This window comes from Hibiscus syriacus, unplaced genomic scaffold, assembly GCF_006381635.1.
Source record: "Hibiscus syriacus cultivar Baekdansim isolate YM2019G1 unplaced genomic scaffold, ASM638163v2 tig00111334_pilon, whole genome shotgun sequence".
In the NCBI taxonomy this organism is placed as follows: Eukaryota; Viridiplantae; Streptophyta; class Magnoliopsida; order Malvales; family Malvaceae; genus Hibiscus; species Hibiscus syriacus.
The window spans coordinates 521,098-540,488 of NW_024063062.1; the positions used below are offsets into that span (position 1 = coordinate 521,098).

Consider the following 19,391-nt stretch of genomic DNA (forward strand, 5'->3'; position numbering starts at 1 on the left):
TTAACATTGTAATTAATTCTCTGATATCCGATGAACTCTAGTTTTATGATTCGTCTCAATGTAAAACTGAAAGTGACAATATTTTCAAAATTTGGATCAAACATCTTTCAAAACTCTTTTAATTGATAACTTTGAAAATAAAGAGAAAGAAAACATTTTTTTAAACAATAGCTCTCTAGATGGATCTTGGTAAATGACATGTGACTCTTAGACACAAAACCTATGCTCAGAATCAATGCTGAAGCAAGAAATGAGGAACATTTGGGGCATCTTTGAAGATTCAACTCAAATATTGGGTATTTTTGGATATTGGGGCATCATTTAGGGATTCAACATCCTAATGCAAATTATCAGACCTTTTTCAGGAATAAATATAACCAATTCATGTTACATACATCTTATACATTTTAGAGCATCATATTTATCATTTCCACATACATAATTTTTTGCAGCTTTTTGAGTCAAGTTTCAACTTCAAGACGAAGGATACTCGATTCAAAGCACCTTTAAAGATTCATGTTGGTTGCTTAAATCAGTAGAAGCTACACTTTGACCAACTCGACAGATTGAAAGTTTCTCTCGAACTCACAATTTGCTCGAGAGTAGATTTCAACTTCACAACGAAGGATATCTAGCTCGAAGCCAAACATCCATGATTTCAAATCCACGACGGAGGATATCGTGCCACTCAAGACAACACAAGTTCAACTTCACAATGAAGGGACCGCTGGTTGTCAACAAACAACTTCTCAATTTCAGAGCCAATTTCAACTTCACAACAAATGATATTGGACTCCAGACAATGCAAGTTCAACTTCACGATGAAGGGACCGTTGGTTGTCCATAATCAATTTCCCAATTTTAGAGCCAATTTCAACTTCACAGCGAAGGATATTGGACTCCAGACAACGCAAGTTCAACTTCACAACGAAGGGACCGCTGGTTGTCAACAAACAACTTCTCAATTTCAAAACCAATTTTAACTTCACAACGGAAGATATTGGACTCCAGACAACGCAAGTTCAACTTCACGATGAAGGGACCACTGGTTGTCAATAAAAATTTCCCAATTTAGAGCCAATTTCAACTTCACAGTGAAGGATATTGGACTCAAGACAACGCAAGTTCAACTTCACGACGAAGGGACCGCTGGTTGTCAATAAACAACTTCCCAATTTCAGAGCCAATTTCAACTTCACAGCGAAGGATATTGGACTCCAGACAACGCAAGTTCAACTTAACGACGAAGGGACCGCTGGTTGTCAACAAACAACTTCTCAATTTCAGAGCCAATTTCAATTACAACGAAGGATTAGACTCAGACAACGCAAGTTCAACTTCACGACAAGGGACCGCTGGTTGTCAACAAACAATTCCCAATTTCAGAGCCAATTTCAACTTCACATCGAAGGATATTGGACTCAAGACAACGCAAGTTCAACTTCACGACGAAGGGACCGCTGGTTGTCAATAAACAACTTCTCAATTTCAACTTCACAGCGAAGGATATTGGACTCCAGACAACGCAAGTTCAACTTCATGACAAAGGGACCGCTGGTTGTCAACAAACAACTTCTCAATTTTAGATCCAATTTCAACTTCACAACGAAGGATATTGGACTCCAGACAACGCAAGTTCAACTTCACGACGAAGGGACCGTTGGTTGTCAATAAACAATTTCCAAATTTCAGAGCAATTTCAACTTCACAGCGTAGGATATTAGACTCAAGACAACGCAAGTTCAACTTCACGACGAAGGGACCGATGGTTGTCAATAAACAACTTCCCAATTTCAGAGCCAATTTCAACTTCTCAGCGAAGGATCTTGGACCCAAGACAACACAAGCTCAACTTCACGACGAAGGTGCGGTAGATTGTCAACAAAATTTTATTCAGAGTCAATTTCAACTTCACAGCAAAGGATATTGGACTCGAGACAACACAAGTTCAACTTCACAACGAAGGGACGGCTGGTTGTCAACAAATAATTTCCCGGTTCCAGAGCCAATTTCAACTTCACGACGGAGGATATTGGACTCAGAACAATGCTACTTACTTAGATTTCAACTTCACGATGAAGGATATCCAATTTCAGGCTCAACTTCACGACGAAGGGCACCCGCGGTTTCAACTTCACGACGAAGAGAATCGTGCACACAAGCATCATCCATCTTTAGATTGGATTTCAACTTCATGACGAAGGATATCCAACTCAAAGAAGGAGTATCTGTCAACAAAGACCTTCGAGTTCGACTACGCTCAGCTCCAAGGCACATCATTATAGCATAAATCAAGGCTAAAAGGGTTATCTGCCATCAAAATTTTCGAGTTCGATTCCATTCAGCTTGATGACACATCAATCGCACTACTTTTCGGTTGCAGTCGAGGTTTTCAAGTCGAGAAAATGACATGTGTTAACCGTGCTTTAGTGACAAGCAACCATTTTCAAGCAAAAGCTATCTATCAATGAAGATTTCTGAGTTCGATTCCGATCCAAGGTCTTTAAATCGAGAAGAAGACCGAAGGGCAACGAGAAGCCACGTGCTGATTATTCTGAACTACGGATTTAATTTCATATCATTTCAAGATGAACTCGGCTTCACGACGGAGGAGTCATCCGTAACTCAATTCGACAGGGAGTTATTGAAACATCAGAGTCAATTTTCAACTCCACCGAAAGAAAAGTGTGTCTTTTAATCTTTTCCCTATCCCCGTTACACGACTATGGGCAAAGAGGGTACCCGAGTGTCAACACACCTTTTCGTCCTACTAGGATTCAAACTCCTAAAAATAGGATAGAATTTTGCTAGGATTCAAACTCCTAAAAATAGGATAGAGTTCTACTATGATTTAAACTCCTAAGATAGGATCCACAAACACTATAAATAGTCATTGTAACTCACTATGTAACACACTTACAGACAAAATACAGAGGAAAGTACGGAAAATACAAAGGCAAAGCTATTGTAAACGATTCGAAAAGGAAATAAATGTAGCATTTTTTGATTCGTTCATTTCTCGCATGTGCATTTTTTTTCTTGAGATTTGGTTCGAATAACCCAAAACGTGGGTTGCGCGGGGTTTCAAAGTTTCGAACCTAGATCTACCCTGGAGCGTGTTCATTTTTTGTCCACCTAATTCGCAATATCAACGTTAATTGTCTTTCAAATTTGGCCCCAATCTTTATTTTTCTTTATATTAGTCCTTTTATTTATGTATGGATATTTTATTTATTTATTATTTACATTATTGTCATTATATAAATATATATACGTATGTTTTTTTAAATGATTTTCAATTGATTTTTTACACTATATATTATTATTATATACATATATTTTTTATTTATTTATATTCATTTGGTTATTTTTTAATATTATTATATATTATATATATATATATATATATATATCTTTTTAATTTTACTTATAAGCGTATATTACCATATATATATATATGTAATTACTTTATTTAGTTTTTTTACTTTATCATTATACGTATATGTATGTTTTAATAGTTTATTTATAAGCCAATTATCATTATATGTATACTTTTATATTTGATTTATATATTTATTTATTTTTGTTTTGGTTTTTTTATTTGTTATATTATATTATTTTCATATTACTATCATTATTGTTAGATTATTATTTTTCTATTTTACTCATATATATATATATATAATATATATATATATATATTTAATATTTCATTTATTTATTTATTTATATTACCTTTTATTTTTATTTATTTTTACTTATTTTTATTCTTCATTTTTTTCATTTATTCATTTTTTCCCTCTAACACATCTTATGTTTTAAGGGTATTTTCGTCAATTAATCAGAGGTAAGTAATTCATGATCAAATTTTACATTTTAATTTAAAATTACATTTTCTTAATTAAGACAATGAAAATTACGTAGTACCGAATGGGCGGCTCAAGGGTGCTAATCCTTCTTTGACCGTAACCCTCCTGAGCCCGACATATTTATGGTAAGACGCAGATCAGGTAAGAAATGGTATCCGATCAACCCATTTATTTTTAAATAATGATCGGTGGCAACTCCAATCCACATTTTTCAAGTCGAAGCTCAATTCTGGGGCCCAACCGAAAGACGGTTACGACACCGAGTTCTCCTTGTCGGTGCCCCCTTGGGCTTGCCAGACCCTTAGTCCTAAGCCCATTACAAGCTCATGTGGACTAAGTTAAACTCGAGAGGCGTCGCTTTCACCCACACTTAAACTGGGTTCGAAGCTCGGGTATATAGCCTGAGATGAAAATTTTGAAAATTTTGAAATCATTGAAAAAAAACGTCAGTACAACTATTTATTTGAAAAATGATCAAAAGTAAATAATTGGAATCGAATAAATAAATTTAAATTTAAATTTACCATTTTCGCTTAAAAAGATAACCGACAATTAATTTCCGCCTGACTCACTTACCTGATCCCCAGTGGAGTCACTAAGCTGTCGCGGCCGTCTTTTGGGTGGGCCCGAAAATTGGGCTTTGACTTGTAAAATGTGTTAGAGTCGCCCTTTCAGGTGGGTCGGGCACCATCTTACCTGATCTGCGTTGTACCAGAAACGTGTCGGGTTCAGGAGTCGGTTACGGTCAAGGAAGGATTAGCACCCTTGAAACGCCCTTTCGGTACCAATTAATTTATCGGTTGTCTTTAATTGCAAAAATTAAGAATTTAAATTAAAATTTTAAACATTCTATTCGAATTAATTACATTTGATAGATTGGAATTCTTCTATAAAAAAAAGTCAAAATGTTAATAAAAAACATAAAAAAATAAATAAAGAATAAAATAAATAAATGATATTAAGAGAATATATATATATATATATATATATAAATATAAAACAAAAAATCAAAAAAATTAATAAATTAATAATCGAAAAATAAGAAAAATGAAAGAAAGAAATGTCAAAGGAAAGAAAAATAAATAAAAATAGAATAAATAAAAATAAAAAATATATATCAAAGAAAACAAAAAAAAAGAAAAATATAAAAAATATAATTAAAAAAAACGTAACAACTTAAAGGATCAAATTGAGATCAATTGAAATTAATGGCTTAAATCGAATTAAGAAATGAACTGCAAAAGTAAAATAAAAGTTAGGGCCAATTCACAAAATATAAAAATAAACATGACTAGATTGATTAAATTGGAAATCTTGAGGCAAATTTGCTAATGGTAACAAAATTGAATTGTGATTCAAACTTACAGGGACGATGGAAAGGATTTAAAAATCCTTTATTTGCACATTAGTCCTCGATATAAACCCAAAAATATCACTCTCAACTCATTTTCACCATTCATTCTAAAACTTCCTCCCCCCACATGAGAGAATCTCTCAACTAGCCCATCCTCTTGTCAAACGTTGGCCACCTCCCGGTGGCCACTCCTCCGTGCCGGCCACCGTTGACGGTGGCCGAAAAAAATCACTTAGCCCGAAACACTCCCCTCGAGCTCGTAAACCCAAAACTAAACCCCAAATCAGCTAAAGAAACTCCAAACATATTAGATCTACCCTTAAAGCTTCGACCTTTACCCCTTTTGTTGGTGACGTTTGGTTTCCCAGTGGGTTCTCACGGCGCGAGGCTTATGGCTTCGTACGTTGCCTTTGGCCTTTTTGTGTTTTTACTTGTGTGTGTCGTGTATATGGTTTTTTGTGTTGGCTCTTGGGTTTCGGCTCGGTTGAGGTTTTCGGCTTCTCGTGCTCCTGTTTACTGTGTTGTTCTCCGCCTATTGTGTGCGAAGTTGGCTGATTTTTGTGTACTGTTGGTGTTGGCTTGTTGTCATTGATACTCTATTGTGGTCTGGTGATGTTTTATCATTCCTTTTATAGCCTTCGAATCAGCTGTTTTTAGACTCCGATGTTCTCGGGGTTACCCCGATTTGCTCACATTGAGGTCGTCGTTGGGCTGGAAATCCCGGGGTAGTTCAGTCCTGGGATCTCGACCAGTCGTTTCGAGGACTGATTCTGTTGGTTGTTGGTGCGTGATTCTCACGTGCCCCTTGAAAACCTTCTTTACAGCGCCAGTGCTAATGTGAAACCCTAAATTGTTTGGATTTCGATTATGGGCTGGGTCAGGCCCAACTATCTCCAAACCGGGACTTATTGGACTCAAATGTACCTAGACAATAAAATGAAAATAAAATTAATAAAGATAAAAATAATAAAATAAATAACAACGATAATAATATATTATATTATTATTATATATAAATATTTTCCAAAACCTATAATTTATATTTTCAAAAGTATTTTAAATTTATATATTATGTATTTTTATAAAAAATGTTTTCAAAATTATATAGTTTTCAAAAATGTTTTTAAAACTATATATTATATATGCTTTCAAAATGATTTCTAAACTATATAATATATATATGTTTTCAAAATGTTTTTAAAAACTATATATATTTCAAATGTTTTAAAAACTATATATATAATGTTTTTCAAACATGTTTTCAAATTATATATTATATATATATATATTAAAAATTTTTTCAAACTATATATGTATATACATATATATATATATGTGTATATATAAAATAAAATAAAATAAAAATTGGACGAAAATGTGTGTTTACACCCATTACATATATAAAGTAAAAAATAAAATCACTGATTTGATTCTTGCTTGTTGTTGTGGCTCTATTGGCTGAGATGTGATTCGGTGGCACAATGAAGGTGGCGTGGAGCGTTACTGTAGAAGAAATTAGTGGTGACGTGGAGTGCTGGCAGTGGACAACAAGAACGACGACAAGGGATTAGTGCGAGCGGCGATGGCTGCAGATGATTGAAACACTAGGTTTTCAAACCCTAGTTAGGCTTGGGGTCTGTTGGGCCGATTGGGTGACTTGGTAGCTGGGCCCGGTTGCTTCTGGGCCTTGGGTGAATGGTTCTTATATCCTTTTTTCGTCCCTATTGGCTGAGATGTGATTCGGTGGCACAATGAAGGTGGCGTGGAGCGTTACTGTAGAAGAAATTAGTGGTGACGTGGAGTGCTGGCAGTGGACAACAAGAACGACGACAAGGGATTAGTGCGAGCGGCGATGGCTGCAGATGATTGAAACACTAGGGTTTCAAACCCTAGTTAGGCTTGGGGTCTGTTGGGCCGATTGGGTGACTTGGTAGCTGGGCCCGGGTTGCTTCTGGGCCTTGGGTGTAATGGGTTCTGTTATATATCCTTTTTTCGTCCAATTGGGCCTGTTGTAATTTGGGACCCGATTTTGGGCTGGTTGTATTGGCCTGCACAATAAATAAATAAATAAATAAATAAATAAATAAATAATAATAATAATAATAATAATAATAACATAATAATAATAATAATAATAATAATAATAGTGATGGGACGAAAATGAGTGTCGACAGAATTCTTTCACATTAGTGGGAGAATATTGGTACTGGTCAAGGGTGTAAGAGCATGTAAGTCCCACATTGGGAAGGAAAGCCTTTCGGAAGGGTATTTATCCTTTACTTGTTGAGTGATAGATGACAAGACCCTTGCACAAGTGCACCACTATTAACGTTGTCCGTCCGGCCGAATTAACTCGGCTCATGCTCTTGCTCGTGATAATACATGTCTTCGATATATATCTGCGTGCGTTTTTTCTTTTTAGAGAAAATCTAGATGATTTTCTTTAGAATTGTTTTTTTGGAAAATTAGAATAAAACCTTTGAATGGTATTTATAGGCTAATTAATTTTTCAAATGGTTCTAATACAGATAATTTTCCGCTGTGAATTCTCTGCATTTATTTGCTGCAACATAATAGTTGTTGCAGCTTTGTAGCTGTTTATTTCTGAAGGTTGACTGATGGTATTCTACAGATTGTATCTAGACATTTCTAGGGATTGTTTATAGAAATAAACAACAGCTTAAAACCTAGAATTATATCTGAGATTATGCATGACTTAATTACAACCGTTGTCCTACTGTTATAACAGCTATATTTTGGAAAGAATCTGGATAAGTTTCAGGCCAGGCTTAGCCAGCTATAGTAATTTATCAGTTGTTATTTCGGAAATTAAAATAAGTATTTATAATGTTTTTTATGGATGATTTTAACCTGATGTCAAGCCTATAAATAGTAGATCATTCTCAGCGTTAAATCCATCCAAGTATTCTTCTTTTCTTATATTTCCTCTCTTTCCTCTAAACAAAGTCTTCCAAATACATTTCGTTGTTTTTCGATGCTAAGAGAAGGGCAGTACCAATGATAGTCCACTCTGGTCTTCGATATACGAATTCGTGGAGAGATCATGTTAATTTCGGGAAACAACTGCCTATTGCAGTAATTTTACACATCGAGATAAATTCTTTTCTAAGACATTGATTAATACCACAACACAATTATTTATTCTAATATTTATTTATTTTTATAAATTTCCTATCAATGCTAATGATTTTTATTTTGAAGTTTCTATTTTACCATCACTTATTACCATAAATCTTCAACCCATTCAGACTTTCAATCACTCTGGACGCATCCGACCTGTTACTAACTCGTACAAAAGCAAATCTTGTCTCACCTCTATTTCGTTTGCTTGCGATAAAACACATTACTAACTTCTCCATGTCTTTCGAATATCTTACATAACCTCTTCTATCGGTAAGTTATCCACGAATAGAGATATCACTGATCGCCGTCCTATATCTTTAGCTTCGGTGGGCTGCATGGTCTCAATATCTCCACTCCACTCAACCAGTTAATTCTTTCAACCTTCATCTCACATTGTCCATCAACATTACCAAATAAATTAAAACACCAAATTTGATTTTTTTTCTTTCTATTTAGTTAAACTGTTGTCTACGTCATCTTCGTGATGGAAAATGGAGTCCACGTCAACAGACCGTTTATCGCTTAACAATTTAATAGTATAATCGAATATAAAATTAAAGTTTAGTGATAAATTTGATATGAAGACTAAAATTACTAGTATCTAAAGTTAGTTACCCAAATAATAGAAAACAGAAAAAACATGTTTGGATCCAAAAACCAACATTAATCTCATTGATAACGTAATAAATAGCAAAACATAGGTTGTTTAGAAATAGCTCAAATCCATAATCAATTGTAGTACGAAACATTATTTTTTCGGATTACATAAAATTTAAACAAATAAATAGCAGTTTATGTAGCGGTGTCGGCTGGAGGTGCTAAGCCTTCTGGTGGCCCTGGGCCAGGAGCAGGGGCATGCCCAGCACCAGAGTCAGCGGTTACTTCATCGGATGGTCCTTCGGCCACCGGTTCCTCGGTTGGGTCCTCATTTGGGACCTCGATACCAATGGAAGAATCGGGGGCATTGGAAGGGGTGCCGGCAGGGGACGAAGATGGGGACAAGGAAGGTGAAGAAGCCGGGGAGTTTGCATCAGCAGCGAATGCTCCGACAACAGCCATGAAAATAAGGGCAACCACAATAACTTGGCGAGCCATTTTGATGGTGTTTTGTCTGCTTTTGCTTTATTTAATTTTGATTCAAGAGAATCGCAGCAGATTCTCTAGAGATATAATAGAGAAAAGAACTGCAATGCTGATGAATGATTTGAAAGAAGCATCAAGCGTAGGGTTAAATAGATAGGTGAACAAGAGAAATTTATGGGAAATCAACCATTTGGTTTACCTAGTTTTCAGTTTTATTTGGGGAACAAACAAAAACGTTGAACACCTCACTATTTCAAGAAATCATGTTTCCCTTTTTCGTTTACATTTTAATTTTTTAAATTAAACATGTTTAAATGAAGAATAAAATATACAAATGGTTCTCCGACCATATAATGTTATTTTGTTAAGTCATATGACTATTGAAAGTTACAAAATAAGTCTCTGATTCTAAGACGTTGCTTTGTTAAGTCCTCAAACTATTTAAACTTACAAAATAGTCACCTGACTATTCATATGTTTCAAACTCGTCATTGTTCATTAAAAAATCGACAGTCGTCTAAGTTGGATGTTAATATGTTTACTAAGATAAGATAAAATTATATTTTAATAATTTCTATTGGCACCGTCGTTTCTTTCAAGCACTGGCTCGATGACATAATGTAAACGAAAATTCGATCCACAAAATACAACTCAAACAGTTATGGGATCAGATTTTATCATATCATAGTTAGCAGGTTAATGTCCAGCTTAGACGACCGCCAATTTTTTAACAGAAAATGACGAGTTTAGAACATATGAATAATCGAATGATCATTTTATAACTTTTAATATTCGGGAGACTATACAAAGCAACTCTTTATAATAAGAGGACCATTTGTGCACTTTACCCTTTATGAAAATACGTGATACATTGCATTCATTTTGAGCCATGTTTTTTACGTCATTTTATTGAAATCTTAACATAAAATCATTTTAATCCCAATACTTAATTCAGCTCTAAGTTTTCTGCAAAACGCTAGTCACCTACGCTACTCCTATAGCTTTTAGAGGCAAGTTTTAATTTTTCAAAATTTTAATTTGTTGCTAGATTATTAATTATTTTAATTTTTTGAATAATGCAGTGATTATAAGGTAGTATATATTTAGAATTTTTTTAACTAATTGACAATGCACACACCTTGCAGATGTAGTTGCTCGAACTCAAAATCTCTAGAGAGAACAACACCTAAAAGGTCTATGAAGCTTATTATAATCGATTGCACATAAGTACTCGAGAATTCTATTTTTTAGATCGATATATATGCACTACCTCTGCTAAAAGAGTCTATGAAACTTGAACAAATGGAAGATTTAAGAAAACCAAAATAGAAACACTCTAAAAGGTCTAGCAATTGAATATGCTAGTTGCATCATTTTGTTTGCAACCTATTTGAAGGTTTGGTCGAGATAAAGGGCATGTCACAATGAATGACATCTTAATGATTATGAAACCTTAAGCAAACCCAAAACTTACTCATCGATCTCGATATTTGTCAAAGGACTATAATTTTTGAAAACGAAAAAGTGATTTATTTTTTTGATATTCATTGAATCGATTATTTTGTTTTAATTGTGAGTCTAAAATAAGGGGAACCATTTTCTTAAATCTCTTTAGTTTTTTTGAATTTTAAACAGCAAAAGAAAAAGGAAAATATTTTCACACATGACAATCTTTCGAGAAGAAAATAAGGTCCTTGAAATTGACAATACCTACTCTATCTTAAAAGCCTAGAATAAAGAAGTGAGTCAAGGAGAAAAAGGCAAGAGCAAGAAGAAGAAGCGACGCAAAAGCAAGAAAACATCCTCTAGTTTTATAAATAATGAAGTCTGAGAGTACGAAAGATTTGAGAAAAAAACTTCACATGTTTTTGTAACAAACTCAAAGCAACTACATCGATAAAGAAATCGAACTTAAAAATAGATGTGGCATCAAGACCATAGACCTGAATGCAACGAGAATACAAGGCAAGTATTCATCAAAAAGGCAAACACTTCTTTTGGAGCTTTGAATAAAGATACAAGAATAGAAGATGGAAAATACATGATTGTATGCAAGATGACAAGATTGTTCTTTGAAAAATACAAGCTTGAATTGACTAGCTACCACGTTGAAACTAGGGCAGGTTCCTAAATAATTAATAGAGGAAGACTGAGGTCTCCTCTTCAAATATCGAAGAAGATTGAAGATCGACACTTTTACATACATGAAAACATCAGTTTCATGAAACAAGTGCATTTTATTGATAGCAAGAACATTGTATTCATACATAGATGCACATTTTTTTATAGATCTTTAAAAGAAAAAAAAATTGTGATGGCGAGATCTGAGAAGAGAGCCAAAAGTTAAACCTCAAAAGGCAGGAAATCATATTCAGATGGAGATGAACTTCAAAGATGATGGAGCCCAATCGATAGATGAGTCATATTTTTGATGAAGGGCCATGATATCCAACAAGAATGAGAAAATAATTTTAGAAGATTTCTCGATTGATAAGTCCATTAGGCCATTACTAATTCTTCGAGCATGATGATTAAGATTTCTGGATTATCTATAAGACCTTTGGACATGATGTCTTCAATAATTTTAGAAAATATAAAAAATGATTTTTTAGGATTTTTAAAAGATTTTATCAAATGAAAAGAGAAATTAATTTTTGAGGATTTCTCAAACATTTACAGAGAAAAGAGAAATTAATTTTCAAACAATTTCTCGTTTGGTAAGTCATGCAGGCTATTAGCATGTCTTTCAAGTATGATGCCAAGACCTTCTGGTCATTAGTAAGTCTTTCGAGTATGATGATTAAGACTTTAGGGTATGATCTTAAAACGAAAAAAGACAACTAGATATCTTCAACATGAAGGAGAAATATTTTCGTTAAATTTGACGTTCTCTATAGTAAACAAAAAAAATCATCCAAACATGAATGACATAGTTAATATGAAGGAACAATATCGTTAACAAACTTGACATCCTCAAAATAAGGAGAGAATCATTGAAATACAGTTAGATGCCCTCATCATGAAAAATAGTGTCATTTTCATATTTGGTTTCCTTAAAAGATAGATTCAATCACATAGAAAAATGAAAAAATAAATCCTCAAATGTGCTAACCAATGGTAATCATGAGTTTTTAGGTCCAATTGATAGGGGTCAGGACAGGCTAAGTGAGAAGAACTTCAGTCTTATCTCTCTGAAAATACAGAGTGATGGAGGAATGTATCAATGAAGGGTTGAAGAAGGATTACAGTGTGATTGAACAAAATTGGCCATTATTTATCTTTGCTTAATTTTCTTCCTCAAAAGAAGATGTGTCACCATTTGATTGGTTATGATTAATATATTTTTTATTTTTTAATGACGTGGCAACTTGTCACATCAACACTTTTAAATTACATAGACATGTCACATCAGCATCTTTATCCACATAACTCTACTTAGTCATCAATATGCATAGACCTTTAGTCAATTAACGATTTCCATCTACATAGGGGTTCTTTTGACCCAAAATGAAACTTTAGGGGGTTATTGTGCTCCAAAGAAAGAGAATATTAGCCAAAATGACTATTTTGTCAAACTTTTGGGATTTTTTTAATATTTATGCCTTAAATTTAGTATAACCCAAGTATCATAATAAAAGAACACGGTACGTGAGTCAATGAACTTAAAACTATAGAGAGAACAAAACCTTAACCAACATATATTGTATTACAAGTCAAATGACCCTAAGAGCATAATTACCCTATGAGCATAAAAGTCATATGCATCGAAGTGTTAATATTGTAGCTTTTAGACTCATGACATGCCAATTATAGTTGTGACTCTAAAAAAATACTTAAACATTACATATATATTATTTAGTACCTATGAAAATATCATAAATATCCATTCATTCACATATCATCAGTAATCATACCTAATTATAAACATCAACAATTCATATGCATCTAAGAAAAAATAAATCGTAACTTATCATACTTCAATTTAGTAATGACATTAAGGTAGACTTATAACAATCTTTCATAATCAAAGACACATATATCAAGAATGCATGTAACCACTCACCTTGACTACACCTTACCAACCGAATTGTAGTATGAGTTCTAGCTTCAACCTTGATTCTTTCCTTTTTTTCCGGAGCTTCCTTCAACTTGAGATTGCTTGAATGCTTCACATTCATCAATGACATAATAAATACAACAAAATTCTCAAGTTAGAATACTACTAACCATCTCCATGAACCATATATGTATATATATATATATATATATATATATATATATATATATATATTGAAAATTTAATGAGTGTTAATTTGAAGTATACAAGCTTCATACATTTCAAATTAACCTTCAATTTCATGATTCCACTAAAATCCTAATTTGTATCTCATAGAGTTTTATGGGCTAAATTAGGGGTTTCACACATCAACTCCAAATATAATAATTTTACCATCAAAATGTAGCGGAGGTGGTGAAAAACAACTTAAATACTTCAATTTCATTCAAACCCTAAATCCTTAGTGGAATTCCTAAATTATTGAATTGTATAGGTTCCACTACAACAAAACAGGTTTGTAGCGGCATTTTTAAACAAATGCCACAATAGATCAGTGCATTAGTGGTGTTTTTAAATACAAACACTACAAAATGATAACATTAGTGATGTTTTGTTGCGTGTATTGATGTACTATAAATTGATACACAAACGGTGCAGGTAAACACATCGAACAAGAAATAAAGTGATGAGTGAGTATCATCTCTACAGGGATTGGAGGTATTTCGAGTATAGATTAAGCACACAAAATATAAAAAAAGGTATTGTATGTGAAGTGTGATATGAAAAAAGTAAATAAATGCCATGAAAAAAGATTGTTGAGAACTGGTTTATGAGATAAGATGACGAAATGAATGTCACACGTGCGAAAAAACTCAAGTAAGACAAATGGTTGGGTCTACAATGGAATCTCATATATTGTCTTCATGGATGTCTAACATCTTCCCTAAATAACATGCTTGATAGAGTATTTGAAGGTGTTCTACACTATCTATATCAAGAATTTGACAATGAAAATGCTATAATACCTCTCAGCGTGAACCCTGGCAGTTTACCATCCACGAAGCTCTACTCTTTTTAGTCGTTAAAACTCTATCCTTATATCTAAGGTGAGTTAAAGTCTACCTCTCAGCACAACCCCATTGTAGACGTGGATCTAAGCTTAACTCTCGAATAATTAGCTATCAAATAAGATTAAGGCTATCTCTCGAAAGCTCTTACGAATCTAAATATTAAAAACAATGAACGCAACAAGAATAAATCTATAAATGTTTCAATATCCATTAAAAAATATAATCATCCATAATAAACCCAAACCAAGCTAAGTTAGTTCATGGTTGGGTTAATAACATCCATTGTAAATCATTATAATAAACAACCCAATAGAAATGCTAAAAAATGTACAAGTAAACTAAAGATGAAGAAAACTTATGAGTTGCCAGGAACTACCTGAGCAAAGCTACCTCTCGCAAGGTCAAACTTGTTGTTTCCTTGGAGCCTTCAACAATAGAGAACACCCATGAAGAATGAGAAGAGAAAGGTAGAGTAGCCGTATTTTCTCTTTCTCTTAGCACATAAATTCCAGCTTCCATTTAATGTGGGGAATCCTTAGCTTCATATAGTGGGGGATCCTAGGGTTTTGTTCCCTTTAATTTCTTGTACCTTAGGGAAAAATTCCTTCACGTGTAGGGAACATCTGTCATGGGATTCACGTGCAAGTGTGGAAATTATCTTAAACTTTTATCCTTTAGTGCGTCCATGAATAATGCAGGAAATGTTGCAGCAAAAGTTAATCTTCACCCAGTTTCTAAACTTGCACACGCGGAACACTGGAACACTACCTTCCACGCATTAAAATCACCATTAATCAATAAAATAAAGACCATTCAGCCCAATCCACCACATACATGAAATATGCATCTATATGCTACTAATATGCAACTAAATGGCCTAAAATGTATCCTTTTTACAGGGTTATAACACCCCCAAACTTGAGCCATTACTTGTCCCTATGCAATGAGTGGTAATCAACAAAAGAAATGCTATAGCAAAGCTCAAATCAGTGTTATGGAAAAAATTTCAGTCATTATAATATATATAGGCTGCAATATGTTAGGAAAAATCAAGACATCATGCATTTTTCTCTAAGATTAGTTCCCTCTCAGTGTGTTCATAATTGCATCCAATATATGCTTAACAAAACTAGAAAAAATTTAAGTAAGTTCCCTATTCTACCTTAGTATTTGTTTCACACATTAAGCACATGACTACTCCCATTTCTTTAACAAAATACATTGTTTTTAGAGTGTCTTGAACTCATCACAATATCTCTCACATACTTGAAGATATAGTGGAGTAAACACCTCATCCCCTAGCCATTTGAGTAAAGTCATCATGTGAAGACTTTCATTCACTCATATGCATTTGCTACCATTTATTTAAGAGTGTTTCTAGGTAATGAAATGAAAAGAGGAGTGTTCCAAACAGTTTTATTCCTTTGGTATTTATTCACATTCAAGAATTTTCAATATGCGCAAGAGAGTTTTTCTTAAATGCTAACATTGAGCATTACATTCATTTCATTTCCTATTTATACTAAGGAAGACAAGAGTTCTTCATAAAAAATCAAAGGCCCTTAAGCTTAGAAAACATACAATCGTGTAAACATTCAAGCATAGAGAATCACATCCTTGATTAAATTCTACCAATCTCAACTTGTCATTTAAATTCAATTCTAAATAGCCTTAAAAATTATCATCATCAAACATCATCAACTTATTCCAAAAAAAATAATCTTCAATCAAGCAAAACTATTCCATAGAAAAATTATTTTCAATACCACAAATGCAAATACAAACTAAACTATGCACAATACCTCCCCAAACTTGAGAGAAGCATTGTCCTTAATGCATGAAGATAGAGACTAAACTAATCTAAAGTAAATGAAACTATTCCAAATACAATGAAAGGTACCTTGGTTGGGGTATATTTGCATGGTGGGGTGGACTTGGTGGTGATGTGTTTCAAATGCTTCTTGCGAAGGGTTACAATAGGCTGGTCAATATCGGCAGTGGGCGTTAGTGCATCATCCCCAGTCTTCTCGATTGGGGATTCCAAATCCGCCCAGCCGTGTGCTTAAGGTGACTTCTTATAGGTGGCGTGGAAACTGGGAGAGGCAATGGTGCAAGAGTGGGCTTATCATCATCATCAGCAAATTCATCAACATCACTTTCAATAGTGACAGGGTCATCTTCTTGGGTTGCAGCATGGAAGTCATCCATTAGAGCCTTACCCTTATTAGCTTGAGAGGTCAGATCGCTGACACTTGCCTTAGCATGGGCTGGTTCAGTACGAGTAGGCTACTCAGTGGCAGTAGCGTACTAGGTTTGGCCTTTCTAGGTGCTGTGATCAATGAATTTGAGAATGGTAGGAAGTCGACTGAATTCTACGGTAACATCTCATTAAAATGGGAGGAGATTACTTCATCACCTACTTCACATAGGTGAATAAGGTATCCAGCTTGTGCTTCCATTCTTCGAGTTCCCCGTTGATGAACTTGGTGTAGTTGAATATCGATGGCAACCTTGCCACAACAATTGTTTTGGCTCCTCCATCAATAGTTTCCTCTGGATCATCTTCATCAAATCCCTTTAACACAGGGATTTTTTTGGTGTGAGGCCTTGTTTCCTGGGGACAACTTCATCAAAGGAGTCTTCAAAGACTTTTTTCATCCGACAGAAAGCAATAATAATATTTGGAAACTTTAGTGGGTTTGACTTCCTTTTCACACAAGCATATATTTCTTCCGCAATGATTTTTCCAATATCAATAGGTCTCCCCATTACAACCAAATGTAATAGCAACATCCTATTCAATGAGACAGTGGTGTGGTGTGGTGAGAGGTAGGCATTAGATGAGTTTTCAGAAAATGATTCCAAACCTTTGCATGGGGTTTGAGTTCTTTTCTCTCAACGATCATCTTGCCTTGAAAGATTCATCCCACTTGGAGCTTTTAAGGCAAAGGTACTGGAGAACCTCTTGATAGGTTTGTGTGTCTTCACTCTCAATGAAGGGAGTATGTTGATCAACAACATCATTTAGCCCAAAGAACTTGTAGGTTGCGACAGTGAACTTGATATTTTCACCTCTCACACAGATATTGGATTGTGTGGAGCTCGTGAGCTGAGTATAGAATTCCCTCACTAAGGTTACCAAGACAAGGCCAGGACACTCGACAAACTTCCTCTAGCTCTGCTTCATCATTACCTACATTACTTCTTTATTGAAGCTTTCCTATACTTGCTCAAGAAAGATGAGTACTTGTTCAAAGTATACCTTCATCTCTTTCATTTTTTGGAACTTTACCTTCACCGCCTCATTGAGAAAAATTTCAATCCTTATCGGTGGTGGGGTCCTTGAACTGCTCGGTTTTTCTATAGTGTTCTTGTATCTTGATATGATGTTTGTGTGATAAGGGACAACAAGCTTTAGTTGGGTAAGGTTTTCAGTGGCTAATGTGTGGTAAGGGAAAGAAAAAAATGGGCGGGGTTATTGGAAGTGCGGTAAAAAAGATGAAGAAAATGGGAATTGTGGAGTTTTGAATAAGAAATGAAGAAAAATTAATTGAAAAGGTAGATAGGGATGTGAAGGCGGCTGACGATCAAAGGCTTTGGGAGTGGGGTGATTTGATGGAAGTTAATGCAAAAGTGAAAAATGTTGAGAGAGGATTTTAATGAGTCATGATTAGATGTAGGGTTTCAAAATTTAAAAAGGAAAAGTAAGCCCCTTTATGTCTTGATAGTGCCGCCCAAAAGATTTGGGATATATTATAGCTTTTTTAACTTCCCCAAAATTAAATATAGCCAAAGAACCCTAAGAAAAAAAGGACAAAAAAATTCATTCTTTAAACAAGCTTTCTCACGCCATCTTCTGCACCCAAAGAACAAAAATTAATTAAGGAATAAATCAATAAAGGAAAAATAAAAGTGGAATTAATTAATGAACTAAAAGGCAAAATATTATATACATACATGCATACATGCATACATGCATACATATACACATATACACATATACACATAAACACACACACACACACTCATATATACGAAAGAAAAATATTTATTTATCTACACATGCATAAAATATGTTATAGCAAAAACTAAAGAGTAAATAAATGCAAACTCTCATATGTCTCGAAGAAGTGTGGCTGACTTGTCTTGCAAGATTGGAGCACCATTGTAAGCATTCAGTCTTTGGCCATTAACCTTGAACATAGTTCCATCATAAAGGTTTTTTGATGTCTACAACTCCATAAGGATAGACGTGGTGTCCCACGAATGGGCCAAACCATTTTGATTTAAGTTTATGATAACTTCCTAAAAAAGCTACTTTTAAGGCCTTTTTCACTTAAGTTATTGTTTGTTTAAAAGCTCATTTTAGTCATTTTAGGATCATGTAGTTGCATACAGTTGCATTAGTGGTGGTATTGCTATTTTATATTTTAAAGATGCCGTGTGAGAGAAATGTGCAGTTGTTTATGGTGTACAGGAAATAGCAAGAAAAAGGTTGCATTGGGAAGGAATGCCGTGACATCACACGTTGCTGAAGAAGATTGAAATTCCTTAGCATTTCTGGCCCAGAAAAGGACATAAATATATTTTTGTGAAATAACAGCTGGCAAGGCACGTGTCTGATGGTTATAACCGCCTGTTGGGAACCACTCCCACCTGGGAGGATAAAACTCACCCCCAAGGAGTGACTCTAGGGGTATGATGGGTATTTTGAGTGAAAAATCCCTTTAATACCCATATATATTTTTTATTATTTAATACACCTCACATTATAGATAAAGGAAGAACCTACAGCTAAATTTTCTTACCTTCTT

At 34.4% G+C, this 19,391-nt stretch overlaps 1 protein-coding gene across 1 annotated transcript; it reads right to left on the reverse strand.

The window, feature by feature from the left end:
* Nucleotides 1–9,075: 9,075 nt before the first annotated feature.
* On the reverse strand, nt 9,076–9,588 carry LOC120158939 (classical arabinogalactan protein 11-like). Its single transcript, XM_039169657.1, has one exon. It carries the CDS (start codon nt 9,460–9,462, stop codon nt 9,160–9,162), a length of 303 nt encoding a protein of 100 aa, XP_039025588.1. The 5' UTR covers nt 9,463–9,588; the 3' UTR covers nt 9,076–9,159.
* Between the last annotated feature and the right edge of the window lie 9,803 nt (nt 9,589–19,391).